This window comes from Tiliqua scincoides, chromosome 11 (assembly GCF_035046505.1).
Source record: "Tiliqua scincoides isolate rTilSci1 chromosome 11, rTilSci1.hap2, whole genome shotgun sequence".
Classification (NCBI taxonomy): Eukaryota; Metazoa; Chordata; class Lepidosauria; order Squamata; family Scincidae; genus Tiliqua; species Tiliqua scincoides.
The window spans coordinates 11172136-11189831 of record NC_089831.1 but is presented as its reverse complement, the minus strand read 5'-3'; the positions used below and the strand labels follow the sequence as shown (position 1 = coordinate 11189831).

The following is a 17696-nucleotide window of genomic DNA, read 5'->3' as shown; positions in this document are numbered from 1 at the left end:
ACCACATCCTGTGGCAAAGGGTTCTACAGACTTAACTACATGCTGAGTAAAGATACTCTCCCCACCCTCCGCCTGCCTCCCCGCATGCCATGATGGGTTTGTGAAATCTCCTGGTTTTAGAAGTAGGCTACCTTAGAATGCAAGGTGCAAGGAAATGGGAAGAGAATGCAGGTTCATTGTTGTCTTGTATGCTCCCCAAGGCATCTGGTGGAGCACTGTGTGCTACAGGAAGTTGGACTGGATGGCTGTTGGCCTGATCCAATGGGGCACTAATGTTCTTATGACCTTCCTAAAGGGCTTAAATTCTTTTTAACCTTTTATGGGCTCTGTTCCAAGGTTGAATGCATGTGTTTAGTAGGCCTTGCACTAGTTTATTTCATGGGACAAATACTATGTGGTGTAAGGACTCAGGATTTGGTCATACCAGAGGTATAAGCTCCTTTTCCACTCTATGTGCAGCAAGTAGCAGGCCTATGCTCCACCGATCCTTGACCTCCTTAATCATTCCGCTCACACCCCTATCACTCAAGTCTCTACCCGACAATTAACTAAGGGTCATTATGATGCAATTTATGAGATATGAGTGATTGCAAGAATTACTGTGGGTAATTAAAATATAAAGTGCGCACTGCCAGGAGGTTCAGTCACTCTCAGTCTCTTCAATACGGACTCAGGAGTTGGCCAAATTAGAAATAGACTGGTTTACACAAAGCTCGCAAGGTAAACTAGTTCGCTAACAAGTTAGCCATTCAGATAATTGATTTCAAACCCCAATTGTTACTTACTGGGGTGGGTGAGGATTCTATTCAGAGATTGGAATCTGAATTTCCTGAGCACTGGCTGCCATGCACAGACTGATGCGCAGGCATCCTATAGCATCTGATGGTCATTTTTCCGTGAAAAGATAGGCTTGCACAATTTTGGCCACTTGGCTCCTTTCACAAGGCAGCTGGCTACCACCAGGTTCAGAGGTTGCGTGCTCCTGAAGAGCAGTCACAGGGGGACAGTACGTCTTCACTCCACGCCCTGTGGGTTTCCCAGAAGCAGCTGCTGAGACACTGTGGGAAAGTGGATGCTGAATATGAGGGGCCTGAGATCTGATCCAGCAGGGTTTATGTCTTCATCCTTCTCCCCACCCCAGCCATCTGGTTTTCTTGATGCAGGATGAGGCCTCCTGATAAGCAACAGGGGTACAGTTCTCAGACCTTAAGTCCTGTTCATGATGAACAGGCTGCTTATGAGCAAGACAAGGGAGTCAGGGAATGGGTGTGCCTAGAGACACACAAACACACAAGGCAGAGAAAGGGCAGGCCAATGCGGCACCCAGAAGTGGCTTGGTGGTGATGTGATGACCAGTGGCATAGCTAGGTCATCTGACACATAGGGCCCATAAATTTTTGACCTCCCCCCCAATACGACAAAAATAAATTGGGCTCCAAGTCTGAATGGGAGCCCAGGTCTACCTAACCAGCAAACCTTGGCCACAGAGGCCAACCAGGAGCCCAGGTCTACCCACCTGGAAGAGATGACTCCAGAGGGTAGGCAGAATGGAAGCCCAGGTATACCCAGCAGGTAGATCTATGTTCCAAGTTCAGGTGAGAGCCCAAGTCTACCTGCCTAGCAAACCTCAGTCACAGAGGCAAAAGTTCAACTGGGAGCCCAGGTCTACCCGCATGGTTGACCTGGGCTCTAGAGTTAAGAATGCTTAGCCCCTTCCCCAAACATAAACACTGGCTCTCTCCCTGACTCAGTGTCATACGTCCCCTGCATCTGGAGGTTCAACGTAGCTATCATGGTTCATAACCACTGATAGACTATAGTCCACCATCAATGTGGAGAATCCACTTTAAAAGTCATCTAAGCCAGTAACCAACAACACCCAACCTTCCAGTGGCACCACTAGGGTTGCGGTCACCCAGTCTGGCAATTCACAGTGTGACCCCCATGACGCACCATTTCCAGCGCAGCCATTTCTGGCCACTTGGAGCCTGGGGGATGATGACAACTATCCACCACCAAATGCAGCACAGGCCTCTGTTTGATGGGGGCTTGAATGGTGCACACTTCACCCCCCCCAGGCATATCACCCATGGGGGATGGCCCCCACTTGCTACACTACAGCATGAATATTCACCAAAAATACTCTCTCTCACACCTACACACACAGAAGGTGCATACCCTTGCTTTAGCACAGGGGTGTCCAAACTTTTTGGCAGGAGGGCCACATCATCTCTCTGACACTGTGTTGGGGGCCGGGGGAAAAAGAATTAATTTACATTTCAAATTTGAATAAATTTACATAAATTAATATATTCGAGATGTAACTTCTATGAATGAATGAAGGTCTTGCAATAGCTCAAGGCCTATAAAAGGCCTTGCACAAAGCAAGGCTGGTCTTTCCTTTGCTGCCACTGCTGCATCACAAATGTAAAACAGCAAGTCGTGGAGGGAGCCCTCATCCCACAGCTCCTGTGAGAGGTTGAACAGTCACCCTCATGCTGTAAGCACTCGCGTTGGGCAAGCATGGGCTCCAGCAAGTCTCTGGAGGGCCAGAGTCTCATTGGAGACTGGGGGCTCCCTGTGGGCTGCATTGGGAGTCCCCAAGGGCCGCAAGTGGCCCCCGGGCCGGGGTTTGGGCACCCCTGCTTTAGCAGAACAGTGGACAAGAAAACAAGTCCTCTTGGAGAACAGATAACTTCAGCTCAGACAAGTAAATACCGATGGTACATTGACTCCTATTCACAGCACTGTGAGAGGCACCCATGATTGTAGGGACAGATTTTTTTTCCCCCATTTCAACCAGAGAGACAAGGAGGCCGCGGAGGTGCTCAATGCACTCGATGCTGCCTCCTGGCCCATTGAATGCGCAAGTGAAGATTTTGTGTTTCCCCTCTGGCGAAACATTCCCAAAAGTCTCACTGTAGGGTAAGAGAGCCAGGTAAGGTCAGAAGTTAAAACCGCCTTGTCCATACTGACAAAAAGAACGGAGTGCTTGCTTTGAATGCAACCGAACACTCCCCGCCCCTGCCTGTCTCCCTTTATTTTATTTTATTTTTTTTCTTTTTCCCGGAGAACAGAGTTTTACACTTGTCCTTCACACAAATAACCCGAGGGTGGGAATTATTCAGAAAGCTCATGTTTGACACCCCATCTGTTCATTTCTGACAGCGATATATAATGTAAAGCTATAAAAACTTGAAAAATAATGCAACATAAAAAAGGGATTGACTCGGCTCCAAGAGGCCGTAAACGGTAACAAATACCACCGGGGTGATTTATTTGGTGCTGTAATCTCTGCAGTAAGTCATCTTTCAGACATTTCCTTGTGACAGGTTTTAATAATATTAATGCCCAGAGCAATCCAAATCATCGCCAACAGACATATTTATCAAGCTGCCAATCCAAGTAAATGAAATTCTATAAGCAATAATGTAACATGTTAAAAGGGAGCTAATAAAACAAGTCAGGGGAGAAATATTACTTCAAAGAATTCTCTCTCTCTCTCTCTCTCTCTCTCTCTCTCTCTCTCTCTCTCTCTCTCTCTCTCTCTCTCTCTCTAATCCATCCCCAAATGTTATACAGCCAAAATGCAAATCTTTTTTTTTTTACCCCCCCCTTTTGTGATTTATTGCTCCAAAAATATCAGTGACCTTTTTTGCAGGCTTTTACGCAGTCAGTAATGCATTCTGCCAGATTAAATTAATGCAGGATTGCTTAGCGTTATTGCTCTCTCTCTCTCTCTCTCTCTCTCTCTCTCTCTCTCTCTCTCTCTCTCTCTCTGCGTGCATGCATATCTTCCTTTCTTCTCATCTTGGACCAGAATGTGATGGGGAGCATCAAAGGGTACGATCTTAAGTCCCGAAGATTTATTAAAAGAAAAAAGAAAAGACTGACATGTCGTAACTACACCTTGGCAGCTCAACAGGTACTGATGATCACATCTCCAGATGTTAGATAAGTTTCAATTAAGAAAGAACACCAATTGGCTTTTCTTCTGGAAACCTGACTTTCGCTTTCATCTCCTTCGGTTAGAGGGAACGTTTTGTTCGGTTAAAAGATTCTGAGTTTTGTTTCTGGCTTTTTAAAAAAAATATATGTATATATATCTAAGGCTAATAGCCCTCCATTGCTGCACATGGTTTGTTCTCTTGAACATCAAACCTCCTCCGAAGCACAAAACATAACCAAAGTGCAGTTCAAGGCCCAGCAGCTTCGCAAAGAGCAAAGGACCGAACTTGAAAAGTTTGCAAGGAAGTGCGCGCACCCTGGCCCTACGAATTATCCTATCGAAAGGGGAGGGACGGACGTATTCAAGCGCAAAACATGATCCGAAGCCAGTGGTGGCGCACCCACTGAAGGAGGTCCTTGCCTCAAGGTGGCAAACCCACACGAGACTTTCTGTGTGCTATTCTTTCGCCTCCTACTGCCTAGGTTTGAAGAAGGGAGAGAGGAATGCGGAAGAAGTGTGGAGGAGGGAATGGAAGGTTAGTGTGGCTCTGACGCTCACCACTCTTCTCTACACTTCCTCTTGCTCCCTTCTTTGAAACCAGGAGACGGAAAGAGGAGATGCCGAAGTGGAGGTGGTAGGCATGGAGATTTGGCATCAGGAGATTTGGCATCAGAGGATCTTGAGTTCTCCTTGCCAGTGATGCACGGGGAAGTCCATTGCTTGGGAGGCACCCTGAGCTGAGCTTCTAGGTGACATCATGCTGCAAGACATTCCGGGGACAACCCTGAAGTCCCAGAGTCTGTTCAATCACAATGGAGGCTGAGCTGCTGTCTCCGCATGATCTAGTCTCTCTGAGAGATTTGGGACAGCCTTGGGCAGTCTCTTGGAGAGACTAGGAGCCCAGCTCTATCCAACTTCCTAGTGTTGATGCAGCTGTGCTAACAGGGTGTGTGCTTTATCCTGTGGTGGGGAGGGCAGTCAGGGAGCCCCCCCCTCAAGGGAACAAACATTTGTCCCCTTACCTCAGGGCTGCATTGCAGCTGCATTGATAGTGGAAAGTTGGATAGGATTGGGCCCTCAAGCTTGTAGCAGTGGCAGCTCAGTCTTCCTAGTCAACCTCCCCAGTGACCAGCCTCCACGGAGCTCAGCCTCCCCGGTGACCAGCACAACCACTCAGAAACTGGATGGAGCACATGTGCAATCACAGGGGAGGCTGAGCTGACACTGTCTCTCCCCCCCCCCCCGCCTGCACATCCCTGGTCACAGCAACTGTGATGAAGTGAGAGGGGTTTACACCTCAACTGTGCCTGGATGAGAGGGTGCACCCTTGGAACCCTATGCATGAGTTTCTTCAAGGGAGAAAGGTGGGACACGGATGAAATGAAGTTGGTAAATCCAGTCTTCAGATCTAATGACTCATGCACCTCCAAATCAAGCTCCACCACATATGTCATAGATCATGGGAGGAGGTTTTGATCAGATGGAATCACAATCACATTTAAGAAATGGAAGCATGTGATGCAGAAGGCTATGAGATGTTCCTTTATAAGGAAAATCTAGTAGTGTTAGAATGATTTGGAAGTACGAGATGCCCTGGCTCGTCTTGTCACCAAGTCACCTTGGTCACTTGCACTTGTCACCTCCTCCATACTTCGTCTCCTGTCCCATGGACAACTTCCTTTTTCAATCCTAGAAGGAGGAAGTGGAGGCAAGCAGAGGACCACTCACCAATCCACTGACAGGAAAATATCTAACAGCTTGAAGTTCACTTTTGAAGTTCACTTGGGATGAAATTTAGTTATTTATTTTTCCAATTTTTATTGCACCCTCCCTCCAAGAATCTCAGGGTGGTGTATACAGCTGCTCCCCTCCTTTTGTCTTCACAACCACCCTGCGAGGTAGGTGGGGCTGCAAGAGAGGTGACGGGCCCAAGATCACCCGGGAAGCTTCGAGGCTGAGCGGGGATTTAAACCTGGATCTGGTGTCCAATGTCACAACTGCTACACCGTCCTGGCTTGGTACCAAAGCAAGTGAACACAATTGTCCTGCCTGCCCCCTGACCCCCGCCCAAGAAATGTCACCGGTTTTATTTCTTTACTTCGAGGATTTCTTCCTGCCTTTTGGCCTCCAAATAAAGCACAAGGCAGCTCCTGGCCAATAAAAATAGCAAGCGAAAGTCAAGCTGAATACAATATATCCAATGTGAAAATGAACAACAGAACAGCTGTAAAAGGAGCATGAGAAGTGCTCACCTTTGTTCGTAAATAAGCGGCGTAACTGCTGTGGGATCTCCTGTTCACAGTGTTTTCTTCAAACCTATCAATCTCATCCTCAGAACCAGGCTTAAAGAAAAAGGGTAAACCAGTTCTGTGCAATGGAACAGAGGCCAGTGGGGGGGGGGGAACTTAGCCTGTCCCAAATTCCAACAACAATGATAGCATCTGCCTGCACTGAACAAGGGGTTCAGCTAGATGACCTAAATGATGACCTTCAAAGAAAGGTCAAGAGAGGCAGGATGGTGTAGTGGTTTGGGAACTGGACTTAGACCTGGAAGATCCCAGCTCAGTCATGAAGCTTCCCGGGTGACCTTGGATCAGTCACCATCTCTCAGTCTCACCTAATTCACAGGGTTGTTGTGAGGACAAAAGGTGGGAAGGAATCCATGGGTGGGAGCCATTAGAGGAAAAATTGGAAGTGCCTTTCCAACACCTCCAGAAGGCAGTGATAGATTTGCATAGATTTGAACTCTATGCAAATGAGAACTGGAGAGACTGTGCAAGGCCTCAGTCGAGGCCACAAACTCTCTGATCCCAAGAGGACCCCTTCCATACAACCCTTTTGAACACTATGAAAACGTTGTCCATTTACTTTCAAGTGTTTATCCCCAAAACCAGAGCTAGCGCAGTTAATTGACTAAGGGCACAATCCTAACCCCTTATGTCAGTATATTCCAGCACTGGCATAGCGGTGCCAATGGGACGTGTGCCGCATCCTGCAGTTGGGTGTCACTCACGGAGGCCTCCTCAAAGCAAGGGAATGTTTGTTCCCTTACCTCAGAGCTGCATTGCCCTTATGTCAGTGCTGGAAAGCACTGACTTAAGGGGTTAGGATTGTGCCCTAAGAGATTAAGCCGTGGATCAGAGTGTCAAATCTGGCCTCCATCTTGAACTCACTGGGTGGCCTTATGCAAAACATTCAACCTCAGCTATAGCGCTGGGATAATAATGTTTATTTTCCTTACAAAGCTGTTGTAATTATAAGGACTACATCAAGACAGTACATGAGGTGTGCACCTCCAGGAGGCCCATCATGGTTCAAAAAGAGAATTCAAGGTTGTAATTCTATCTTGGTAAGGTTTACAAAATAAGCAGACCAAGGGAAGAAGATTCCTTTGAGAACCATCTGGGCATGTGCCCCTCTGTGTCATACCCATCTCTTTATTTCTTAGCCATGTGGCCTAATTGAGAGTTTTGCACTAATTGGGAGGTTTTCAAATGCGCATGCCTCCTTGCTGTTGAACAGAACCAATGTCTGGCCCCTATGCGGAAGAAGATTGCTGACCCATGCTCTAGATTCTACACCAGTGATTTTCAACCAGTGTGCCGTGGCACACTGGTGGCCATGAAAAGTCCACAAGTGTGCCATGGGAGCACAGGGGTTGAAAATGGCAGGGAAGAAAACTCTTCTGGGTTCTGTGGCACTTTTTCTAGGGTAACTGCCTATAGTTATGTTTTGTCTGAGCCGGGTCTAGCGCCTGCGCGCCAGATCGGGCTCAGTCATCCTGCCCCCAAAGGCCAGCCAGCCAATCAGCTGGCAGCAAAGCCCCGCTGCTGGCTGATAGGGGGGCAAGCCTGGCAATCATTGCTAGCGTGCCAATACAGGCACGCTAGCTGCCTTAGTTATGTATTGTCTGTCCCTCTTTCCCCACCAGCTCCAGCAGAGGAAAAGGAACAGACAGTTTGTGACTACAGATAGGGGCCCCTCTGAGGGACCTAGAAACAGAGCTACAGAACCTGGAAGAACCTTCCGGAAGTAAAAGTTGAAAATCGCTATTCTATACCAAAGAGTTCAGATCCTGGAGGGGGTCATGCAATCGTCCCCAGTATATACTGGGACTGTCTCTCACTGGAGAGAGAGGGCTCTGCCATATTGAGGGTGGGCTTTCACTTCAAGGGCTGCAGGAACAATAGCTTCCCTCCGTGTTTGCCCTCCTCTTGTGAGGGCCTTAGAACATCTGACAGTGAAAATCCTCTCCTCTTTCAAGTTAAACAGCTGCAAAGATTTCAGCAATGTCTGTAATCCCCAAGGTGTAATCTCACAGTATGGGAAGCCGCTTCTCTTAAATACCTCCCCCTGGCATAATTGACTTTTCATGCACATTTTAATAATGATATTTCAGCAGGTTGAGAGAGGGTTTTTTAATTAATTTTTTTTTTTTTTTTACAAGTTATGTTATGGGCCAAGGGGAGAGGAAAAAAATTCTGCTTTTTCTTTTCTTTTTTTAAATGATAATTTCCCTTCTGATTAACTCGGCTCCACGCAATGATATTTGTGTATGTCTGACTGCACGAGGGTGTACTTTGCTGGTCAGCTCCAGATTTACTGCTGACTGGATGTAATAGCTGGGGTGGGCAAATGGCAACTGGGAAATGGTGTGGAGGGAAGTGTTCAACTCAACCATCCCTTTCCCCAGCGCCCGGGGACCTGATCCAAATTGTCATTGACCTCCCCCCATCTTGCAGTTTCATTAGCCGTTTTAAAAATGATAGGAGATTAGAGGTAGGGTCAAGGGTTGCCAAATCAGGCACTGCCTGAGGGCCTGTACTCTCTTGGCTAGGGCAACCCCAGAACTTCTCAGTGCCATAGCAGCAGTGTCATCAACTAGTGTCAGTCACTCTCACAAATAAATGTTGTCCCTAGGGTTAGTGTCATGTAGTGTGGGGCAAAGGGAGGACAGCAATGGGGGAGAGCAGAATGGAGGCAGTTGAGGGGAAAAATCATGACATAGTGAGGGTGGTGATAGCCCAGGTTCACCAGGTTTCCTTGATGTCGAACCTAGGTCTACCCACCAGGGTAGACTTGACTTCCTAGTTGAAGTTGGCCTTTTTGTCCACCAGGTGAGGTCTAACTTGGCTTTGGAGCCCAGGTCTACTAGGCTTCCCGGTGCAGAGCCCAGGTCTACCCACCCAGCAGACTTGACCTCCCTGTTGACCCAGCCAGGAAATTTCCTGCTCCCCTCTGGTGTTACCCCCATACTGTCACCCAGTGTAGTCTGCACCACGGCACCCCTTCGTGACGCCACTGAATGAGTGCATGCCCCAGAGGCTGTTTCATCTATGCACAGCAATTAGGAGATGCTCATGGTGGCCAGTGGGGAGAGTGAACAGTGTTGCCTGCCTCTGATGAGCATGGGAGTTGCGCACTGCAGGATTGTGGGGCTTTGGAACAATATTACAGGAACCAAGGAAGCTGCCACATACTGAATCCAAACAAGCCCCACTGGATACAGCACAGACCATGCAGCTTGGCTGTGCTGGTGCATGTTAGGACTGTGAGCTACAAATCTAAACTTCCTGGTTTAGAACTAACCTCTACCATGAATTCACTAGTGACCCGAAAGCCAGAAAAATACTCCCTCTTATCCCACCGCAATATAGGAATAACGCTATAACCTTACAGAGTTGCTCCTAAGGACATTATCAAGAAAATGCAAGCGAAACATTTTGCACACTCTGAAATCACGAAGTAGTATTATATTGGATTTCCCACAGAGTCAGCACCTACTTTAGTCTTTAATTTTAACAGTTCAAAAGTTCAGGAGAGACTTCAGGAGAGAACAACTTCCCAATGAACTGTGCGCTTCATGTCTCCTATGCTTGAGAAAACGACAAAGCAACCTACACAGTTTTGGCGTCCTAGCAGGGATACATTTGGGGGTGTAAACTATAATACAGATTGGTAAACAAACAAAAAGAACACACCTATTTCTTCCCCAACCAATGGCTAGAGCCAGCCAATCCATGAGGCTATATTGACAAAGCACGTGAACTGGGAAATGGAGTGACAAGGGGGTGCTTGCCTCCATTGGCTCACCCACCCACATCCATCACTCCTCCTTTTCCTGCTCCCAAGATCAAAAAGAGGGATCAAGAGGAACAGGAAGTGTGGAAGAGATTAGTGTGGCGGGCTAGAGTATCTCTGATGCCAATCCTAATGAGGTATTGGGCTGGTCGCTACCCAACCCCGACTCTAATGCAGTCCCCAGATAGGAGTTCAGTGAAGATTGTGAATTCTATCCATGTCCCAGATAGTTACTAAAGAATATAATCCCATGCAGATCTGTTTGTTGGGAAAGCAGATGGTGGTGGTGGGTGAATTGGGCCGGGGGGGGCTGGATTGGCGCTTCTGGTGCGCACCATAATCTATCCACCTTTCTAGGTCAGATCTGCTAACACAGGTCCACTTGGTGTTGTGCCAGTGAATTAGCAACCGCAGGTCCAAGTACAGCCATTGTGCAGGCCGGGGCTTTCTCCAGGGGACAAGTGTCCCTTTACCACCTTCAGCCTGTTCAGTTCCTGCCCTGGATGTAGCATGGTCTTGCTGGCCCCACTGCATCAGTGCTGAATTGTATTGGGATGTACAAGGAGAACTATCTATCCGCTCCTCTTTCACTTCCATACCAATTCTCCAGGAAGCCAGGCCTCTGCTTGAAACAGAAAGCTCTGAGTGTCTTACCTGTCTGCATCAGATACAGTCACGGTTGGGATGATGGCAGAGAGCTGTGAAGTTTCCGGTTGTGATTCTGAAGAGTAAAAATTCTGCTTTACAGCTTTTTTCTTGTCTGAAAAAAAAAAAATGGTTATAAAGACAATTTTGTTTTCTTGCTCATCTCTGCTACTTGCAGTCACACTTAGAGCCAAACAAATAGATTCTGGCTCCTTATTTAAGGCAAGCAGACAAGATACCAGCAAAACACCCATGTCACATGGTTCACTTTCAAGCTGAAAGCAATCATTGGACTGGTTTGTCCATAAGGCCAAATGAAACAGCTGCCTCAGGTGGAAGATTCTCATTCAAAATATTTGAACAGCAGCAGTTTTACAGTAGGTTCTTATTTTGCAATAGTGCTATTCTTCTGATAGTGCTATTCTTCTATCTGCAAGAGGGATCTGAAGGCCTTAGGAGTGGACCTCAACAGGTGGGAAACCCTGGCCTCTGAGCGGCCCGCTTGGAGGCAGGCTGTGCAGCATGGCCTTTCCCAGTTTGAAGAGACACTTGGCCAACAGTCTGAGGCTAAGAGGCAAAGAAGGAAGGCCCATAGCCAGGGAGACAGACCAGGGACAGACTGCACTTGCTCCCAGTGTGGAAGGGATTGTCAATCCCGAATCGGCCTTTTCAGCCACACTAGACGCTGTCCCGGAACCACCATCCAGAGCGCGATACCAGAGTCTTCCGAGACTGAAGGTTGCCAACAAACAAACATTCTTCTGATATGACACAATGAGAAAAGATTACTGTTTGCTAGAAGTCACTCCATTAGCTGCCACAAAACACACCTGTAACTCTACAGGTAATACGTTGTGATGAGGCTTCAGATTACACAGGCCTACAAAATTGAGGGTCAGAAAAGTTTTTCCTAAACTTTATAGTGGTTTGAAATGAATTTGAGGTGCCGATTCCAAAAATGGCATCCGTTTTGCCCTATCACGTCTAGTTTTGGAGATATAGTGTAGCCTCATTAGTGAATGGTTCAAGCAGCTTCCTCATAAGGAAGCCATGGTGTAGGTTTCCTCATGAGGTAGCTGCTTGGACCATTCACTAAAGAGGCTATGCCGTGTCTCCAAAACTAGATGCGATAGGGCAAAACAGATGCCATTTTTGGGATCAGCACCCCAAATATACCCAGGCGTAACGTTTAAGGAAGCAAAATGTGTGTCGGCCTGTGTTATCAATATCAATCAAATCAGCCTCTTTTCCCCCTCCCCAGTATATCATGGTTATTACAACTGAGAGGTTAACAACAAATATTTTTAGGCTTTGATCTTACAATGTTTTATGAAAATGTCCTTGCAGGTAGCCTGAGCAATATATGCAATTTGGGGCGTAATCCTAACACGCGCTGGAGCAGGCAAGCCAAGAGGCTTGCACTGCATCCAATGCAGGATTGCAGAGGGCAGTGGCTCAGCCACAGGAAAGGGGAAGCTCTTCCCCTTACCCGTGGGTAAGGGCTGCATGCTCCTATGGGTCTCCTCGGACCCGCGCCACCTCCGGTGGTGACGCAAGTCCGAGGAGAGTGGAGCGACTTGAAGCCGCTCCGCTTGCCCCAGGGATGGGGGTTGAGATCTGGCATAACTGCTGGGTCCCAGCCCCGTCCCCGGCTCCCCGCACGCCCGCCCCCGGGCCCGCCCTACCCCGCCCAGTAATGCCCCCTCCCCACGCCCCCTATGCCCTACCTTTGCTGCTTGGGCCGGCGCACTTGCCGCGGCGGAGGCTTCTGCCTCTGTCCGCGTGCCGGTGCATCTGGATGCGCCGACGCGGTTCCTGCCTAAGAAGCCGCAAATGTGCTTTACGGTACGTTTGCAACTTCTCTGGAGCACCTATGCATAAGTGCTGGTTAGGATTGCTCTCCTGATCATCTAATTCAGGGGTGTGAAACATAAGGCCAAATGTGGCCCCCAGAGACAATTTATTCGGCCCTCATTACAATTGGGCTCTCCCAGCTTGATAACTGGGCTCTCTCACATCCTGAAAAAAATAAACAAGATTTGCACATTTGCTCTTCTGTCACTTGCAGCTAATGAGTTTCTAGGTGAAAACAAAGTGCTGATTAATGATGTCGCTTTCTGCTAAATGATGTCACTTCCGGCCCTCAGAATGCTAACTTCAGCCCTCTATATGAAACGAGCTTGACTCCCCTGATCTCCATATCATATGCTTGGTGTTCAAACCCGTGTGATCTCATCATTGGCTTGCGGTAGCTATACGTTACTAAAAAATACTTTTGATTGAATAATACATAATCATACATAAGCACATTGGGTTGTAGGAAGCTTGTGATTACGGCATTGCAACTGAACTGTGCTCGGCTTCCTACATAACATGTGAGGACTGCAGAGAAATCAGAGCATCTTTTTGGAGATCGTAATGGTCATTTTGGTCGCAAACGCAATGTCCAAGCAAACCCACAGGTGTGTCATTCTGAGCTCTCTTCAGAAATAGGGGTTGCTTCCATCCATCCCAGCCCTCTGAGCTTATTTACAGGAGACCAAACAGTCAACAGTGGGGCTTGCCTGCCATCTGCTGTTCAGATGAAAGATACAGATTTAATATTGGAATTTTTTAAGAAAAATACTTGCAAAATATTGTGTCAGCAAGGGCACGTCTAGCACTGAGGGGCGATGAGGCTAGAGTGCCTCACCCTCTTTAAAAATACTTGGCTCTTTTATATTTAGCTGCTGTCCCCATGATTCCAGCATCACATCCATCCTGCAACTGGTGCTGGTGTCTCCCTTTCTAGACTGTAAGCCCATTTCAGGCAGAAAACGATCGTCTTATTGCTTTGGATGACCAGACATGACTGGTGCAAGCAGGGTCTGGGGAGGGCGGTAGTGGGGGTAATTTGTACCTGGGGCCCAGGGTCAAAAGGGGGGCCCAGGAGCCAAAGGAGGGGGCCCAGAAATTTCCTGGGATCTTACAATTTCCTATCTACTCAGACTTGTTGCCCGCACGGGATGCTGGGGACACTACCGATGCCACATGGGTTGGTATCCACGTGGGCTGCAAAGACTTTTCCAGCTGTCGCGACCCTCTGCCCACCCTGTTTTGCCCCTCCATGCCCCTATTTTGTTTGCCCATCACCACCTTCCCCTGCTCTGTTTCACCCCTCCCCCTTTGCAAAGGGGTCAAAAAGAAACTTTGCACCCCCTGAAAAAATCCCTCTCAGAGGCCCTGGGTGCAAGAGCTGTACTGATGATCGCAGGAGGACAACTTGATATGGAACATTCAGGAGGGTTTGAGCACACACCCCAAGGAAATGGGACCCTGGTAAGCACCCCCAGCCTAGCATCCCAGTACTAGCTGATGAAGTTAACACCCAGTAGTGACATGGAGGCATTCCTGGTCACTTTCCAGCAGATGACAGGGATTGCCCAGCAGCTCCTGGATCAAGCATCCTGCTAGCACTCAACGCTCATAGGATTGGGCTGTGAAATGGCATTCTGCGACGTTACCAAGTGGCAAGAATGAGACGGACTTTGATGAAGTCTTCATCTTACAACGGCATTTTCCAATGAGGTCTGGATTAATGATATCGTTGTGGCATTGTCTGCAATAATATCGAGCCCTGGATGACAAAAATCAAAGCAAACAAGGTTAGCTCAAAGTTTAGAACACTGAAAACTGCTGAAATACTACATTTTTGTTTGTTCACAGTGTTGTTTTTTTTAAAATTTACACTAGTAAACTGCTTTTTCAACATAGATAAACTAGGTGTGTGCAAAGTGATAAGAAAAAAAAATCCAATTCCAGCAGTGTCAGCAAGTACAGAATGAATAAAATACATAGAAACATTAACAATAAAATGAACAGCAAGATCATCTTCCTGGCCAAGTGTCTTTAGAATAGGTGCGTTCCACCAGTGTTTAAAAATAAGTCCATGAAGAAGACAAATGAAGTTGCAGGTGGGCACGTTCCCAGAACTCGGGGGACACGACAGAGAAGGCCCTGCTTCTAATCAATGGTGGTCTTATCTCATGAGAGAATGGAACCTAGAACAATGCCTTATTGGCCCATCTTAACACCTGGGGTGGGGGAGATCATATGGGAGAAGTCACTTCTGGAGATATCTGAGTCCCAGAAAAACTCAAGGTCATAACTCTGAGACCGGAGACAGAGAGTAGATACTTCAGAATAGGTGTATTGTATAAAACAGGTGTGGCCAGACTGGATTCATTTTTGTTCTGCAGAAGTAAAACGTTTGGAGATACCATGATGTCCACCAACCACTTCCAGGTGCAAAAAAGTGGCTGGAGTGGAGTGAAATGCGAAATGGTAATTTGGGGTGGTGAACTACTTTAAATTGCCTGCTTTCACGAGCCATACACTAAGATGGCTTCCAGTTACAAGAACAAATCTCCATCTGATTGTCTGCAGAGATGGCATTTTACCAGCCTCATTTAGGAGGGGAGAAAATCCATTATCGTTAATAGGAGTCGGAAACCTGTGTCGGTCACTAGTTTGATGCTAGATTTGCACTAGCAAATCACAATTCACCAAGAGATCTACCAGTGGAATCTATTTGGTTTTCTCTCTAAACAGCATTGTGAACTTTTTTGTTGCTAAGTGATTTATAATAATAATAATAATAATAATAATAATAATAATAATAATAATAATAATAATAGTAAACCGTAGAGATAGACCATGAATTGTTCACAAGGAAGAGCATTCATGGGAATTGTTTTCCATATGCCTTGCAGTCAGGTGATCAAGCTAAACCTTAGGCACGTTTGCAAAATACTGGCTGCTAATAGTATACAAAACAAGTCCCAAATCTGTCCTGTCCTGGCCACTAAAGGAGAGCGCATTAGGTAGGGTAGGTGGCAAAACCAGGACCGCAGGACCTTGGAGAGATTTGTTGGGCCACTGTCAGATACAGGAAGCTGGGCTAGATGGACCTATGGTCTGTTTGAGCAGGGCTGTTCTTATGTAAGGGAACAGTTTGATCCAGCAAAGACCAGAGGAGGAATGCTGTCTTAACTAACCCTAGGTTCAGGTGACCCCCTCCCCAGCTCTGCCTCCCCCCTGCGTGGAAAGTGAAATGATTTCAAGAGACAAGCTTGGAGTCTTGTGTGCCTTCTGAGGGGCTTACTTCTGAGTAGACATATATCATCTTGTGCTGTTAGGCTGTAATCCAAAAACCAACTCCTGAATGCAAGGAATAAGGACATTACCTTCTGACTTCAACTGGAGATTTGGCAATGAAGAAGCCCATGGTGTCATAATGGACTTTCACAGCTGCTGACGTTGGATTGATTAGGATGCTAAAAGCCAAAAAGTGTGAAAATCACCATCAGTGTCACTTTTGCTCCCTTTTGGTTCTCTGCTTTTAAGCTGTCATAGGCCCAAGTTGCTTTCGCTCCAGCTCAGTTCCACTTACATATTTACTTACTTATGGGCAAAATGTGTACCTTTCTCCCACGAGGGGATTCAGGGCAGCTTATAGAAGTCAGTAAAAACAATCAACACAAGAACAAATCAAAAGCAGTGGAGTAAGATGGCCAAATATTAAATCAAATAAGCAGAGGAAAGAAAAATAAATATTATATTTATTATATTCCACATTATATATAAGTCGTGCGAGGTTCCACATCCAGGGAATTTGCCCTGTTCATTCAATGGCAGGTCTGCCACTGGTCCTGGCATATCCACATATGATGGGGGAAAGCCCCTATCTGAACCCTGGTGAGCTGCTTCCAGTAGGTGAACTATAAACTAAACTGAGATGGATGGACCAATGAAATGGACTCAGTATAAAGCAACTTCTTATGTAACAGAAGCCAGAGCAATGTGGTTTCTCCTGTAAGGTTCCACAGCCGCAGCTGGGAGCCTTTCCTGTGACATTTCCTATCGAGGTGGAACCAAGGAATCTCCCCATGCAAAAGTGTCTCCATCAACATTTAGCGACCATCACTGTGGTCCCTACAGCCCAGCTCAGGATCCATGTAGGTTGCTCTGGTCGCAGGTAAATTTCAACCCAAGGACTTTGGGGAGTGGATGGGGAATAGTTATATCTTAGTTAATCCTGCTCAGTGGAAGTGTTCAGCAGGGGAGTTGGTCACCTTTTTCCATGAACGGGCGTTCTGAACTCGATAGCAAGCAGAACGAGATTCAGCTTCACAAAGCACAACCTAAAGAAAGAGTTTAACTCTGGTTAAAAACAGAGGAATGCTTATATAAAACAAGGACGGGGAGAACTACGAGATTGGGGGAAGCATAGGGTTATTGTCGCCTTAATGGTCCTTCTCAGTGGCAAACCAAATGGTGGAAAACCAAATGGTCCTTATCAGTGGCATCGCGGGGGGGGAGTGCAGGAGGCGCGTGCCGCACCAGGTGACGCACATGGGGGGGTGTGTGACACCACTACTGGTCAAAAATGTTTAAATCTTGGTACTTTTGAATAATAGCATCATGTTATATATCATTTGATGTGTGATTTCGTACAGAATGCAATGAAACGAGCCACATTGAAGTATCTCTATTATATCAAAAGTTATAGCCAAAAAAACTACTGGGGTGGGGCGATGGTGCATGCCCCACACCCACCACCCGGAGCATGGTGAAAGGAGGTCCATCATGGGCCTCTGACACAGACTGACACAAGCCCTAGTCTCACCACTAGTCCTTATTCCAAATTCTGCCCAAGTGGCAGAGCCACCCCTTAACTGTGGGTTTTGGATAAACATATGATGTCAAGCCTGGTGATCCAGAAATCTTGTTGAAGGTAAGCAAGGCTGGATCCTGTGTTCAAAAACCAACACTTAGTACAATGTTTGGGAATTTCATGCCCACTGCTTTCAGTTCAGTGACGGAAGAAAGGCAGGATTATAAATGCACCAGCTGCAATCCTGTACCCACTTACCTGAGAGTAAGTCCCATGGACTACAGTGGGGATTACATCTGAGTAAACATGCCTAGTTTTGTGCTGTTGATGTAATGATAAAGGCCAAAGACAGGCTGACCGAGGTGG

The 17696-nt window shown here is 47.0% G+C and overlaps 1 protein-coding gene across 1 annotated transcript in view; it reads right to left on the bottom strand.

Moving 5' to 3' along the window:
- The window catches only part of KCNU1 (potassium calcium-activated channel subfamily U member 1), a 76102-nt gene that overhangs the window by 35497 nt on the left and 22909 nt on the right, over positions 1-17696 (bottom strand). The window contains exons 16-20 of the mRNA XM_066639672.1: positions 16789-16857; positions 15901-15990; positions 14179-14291; positions 12403-12585; positions 10685-10790 (exon numbers count right to left, since the gene is read on the bottom strand). Coding sequence (XP_066495769.1) covers positions 10685-10790; positions 12403-12585; positions 14179-14291; positions 15901-15990; positions 16789-16857 — 561 coding nt within the window. The remainder of the gene's footprint in view (positions 1-10684; positions 10791-12402; positions 12586-14178; positions 14292-15900; positions 15991-16788; positions 16858-17696) is intronic.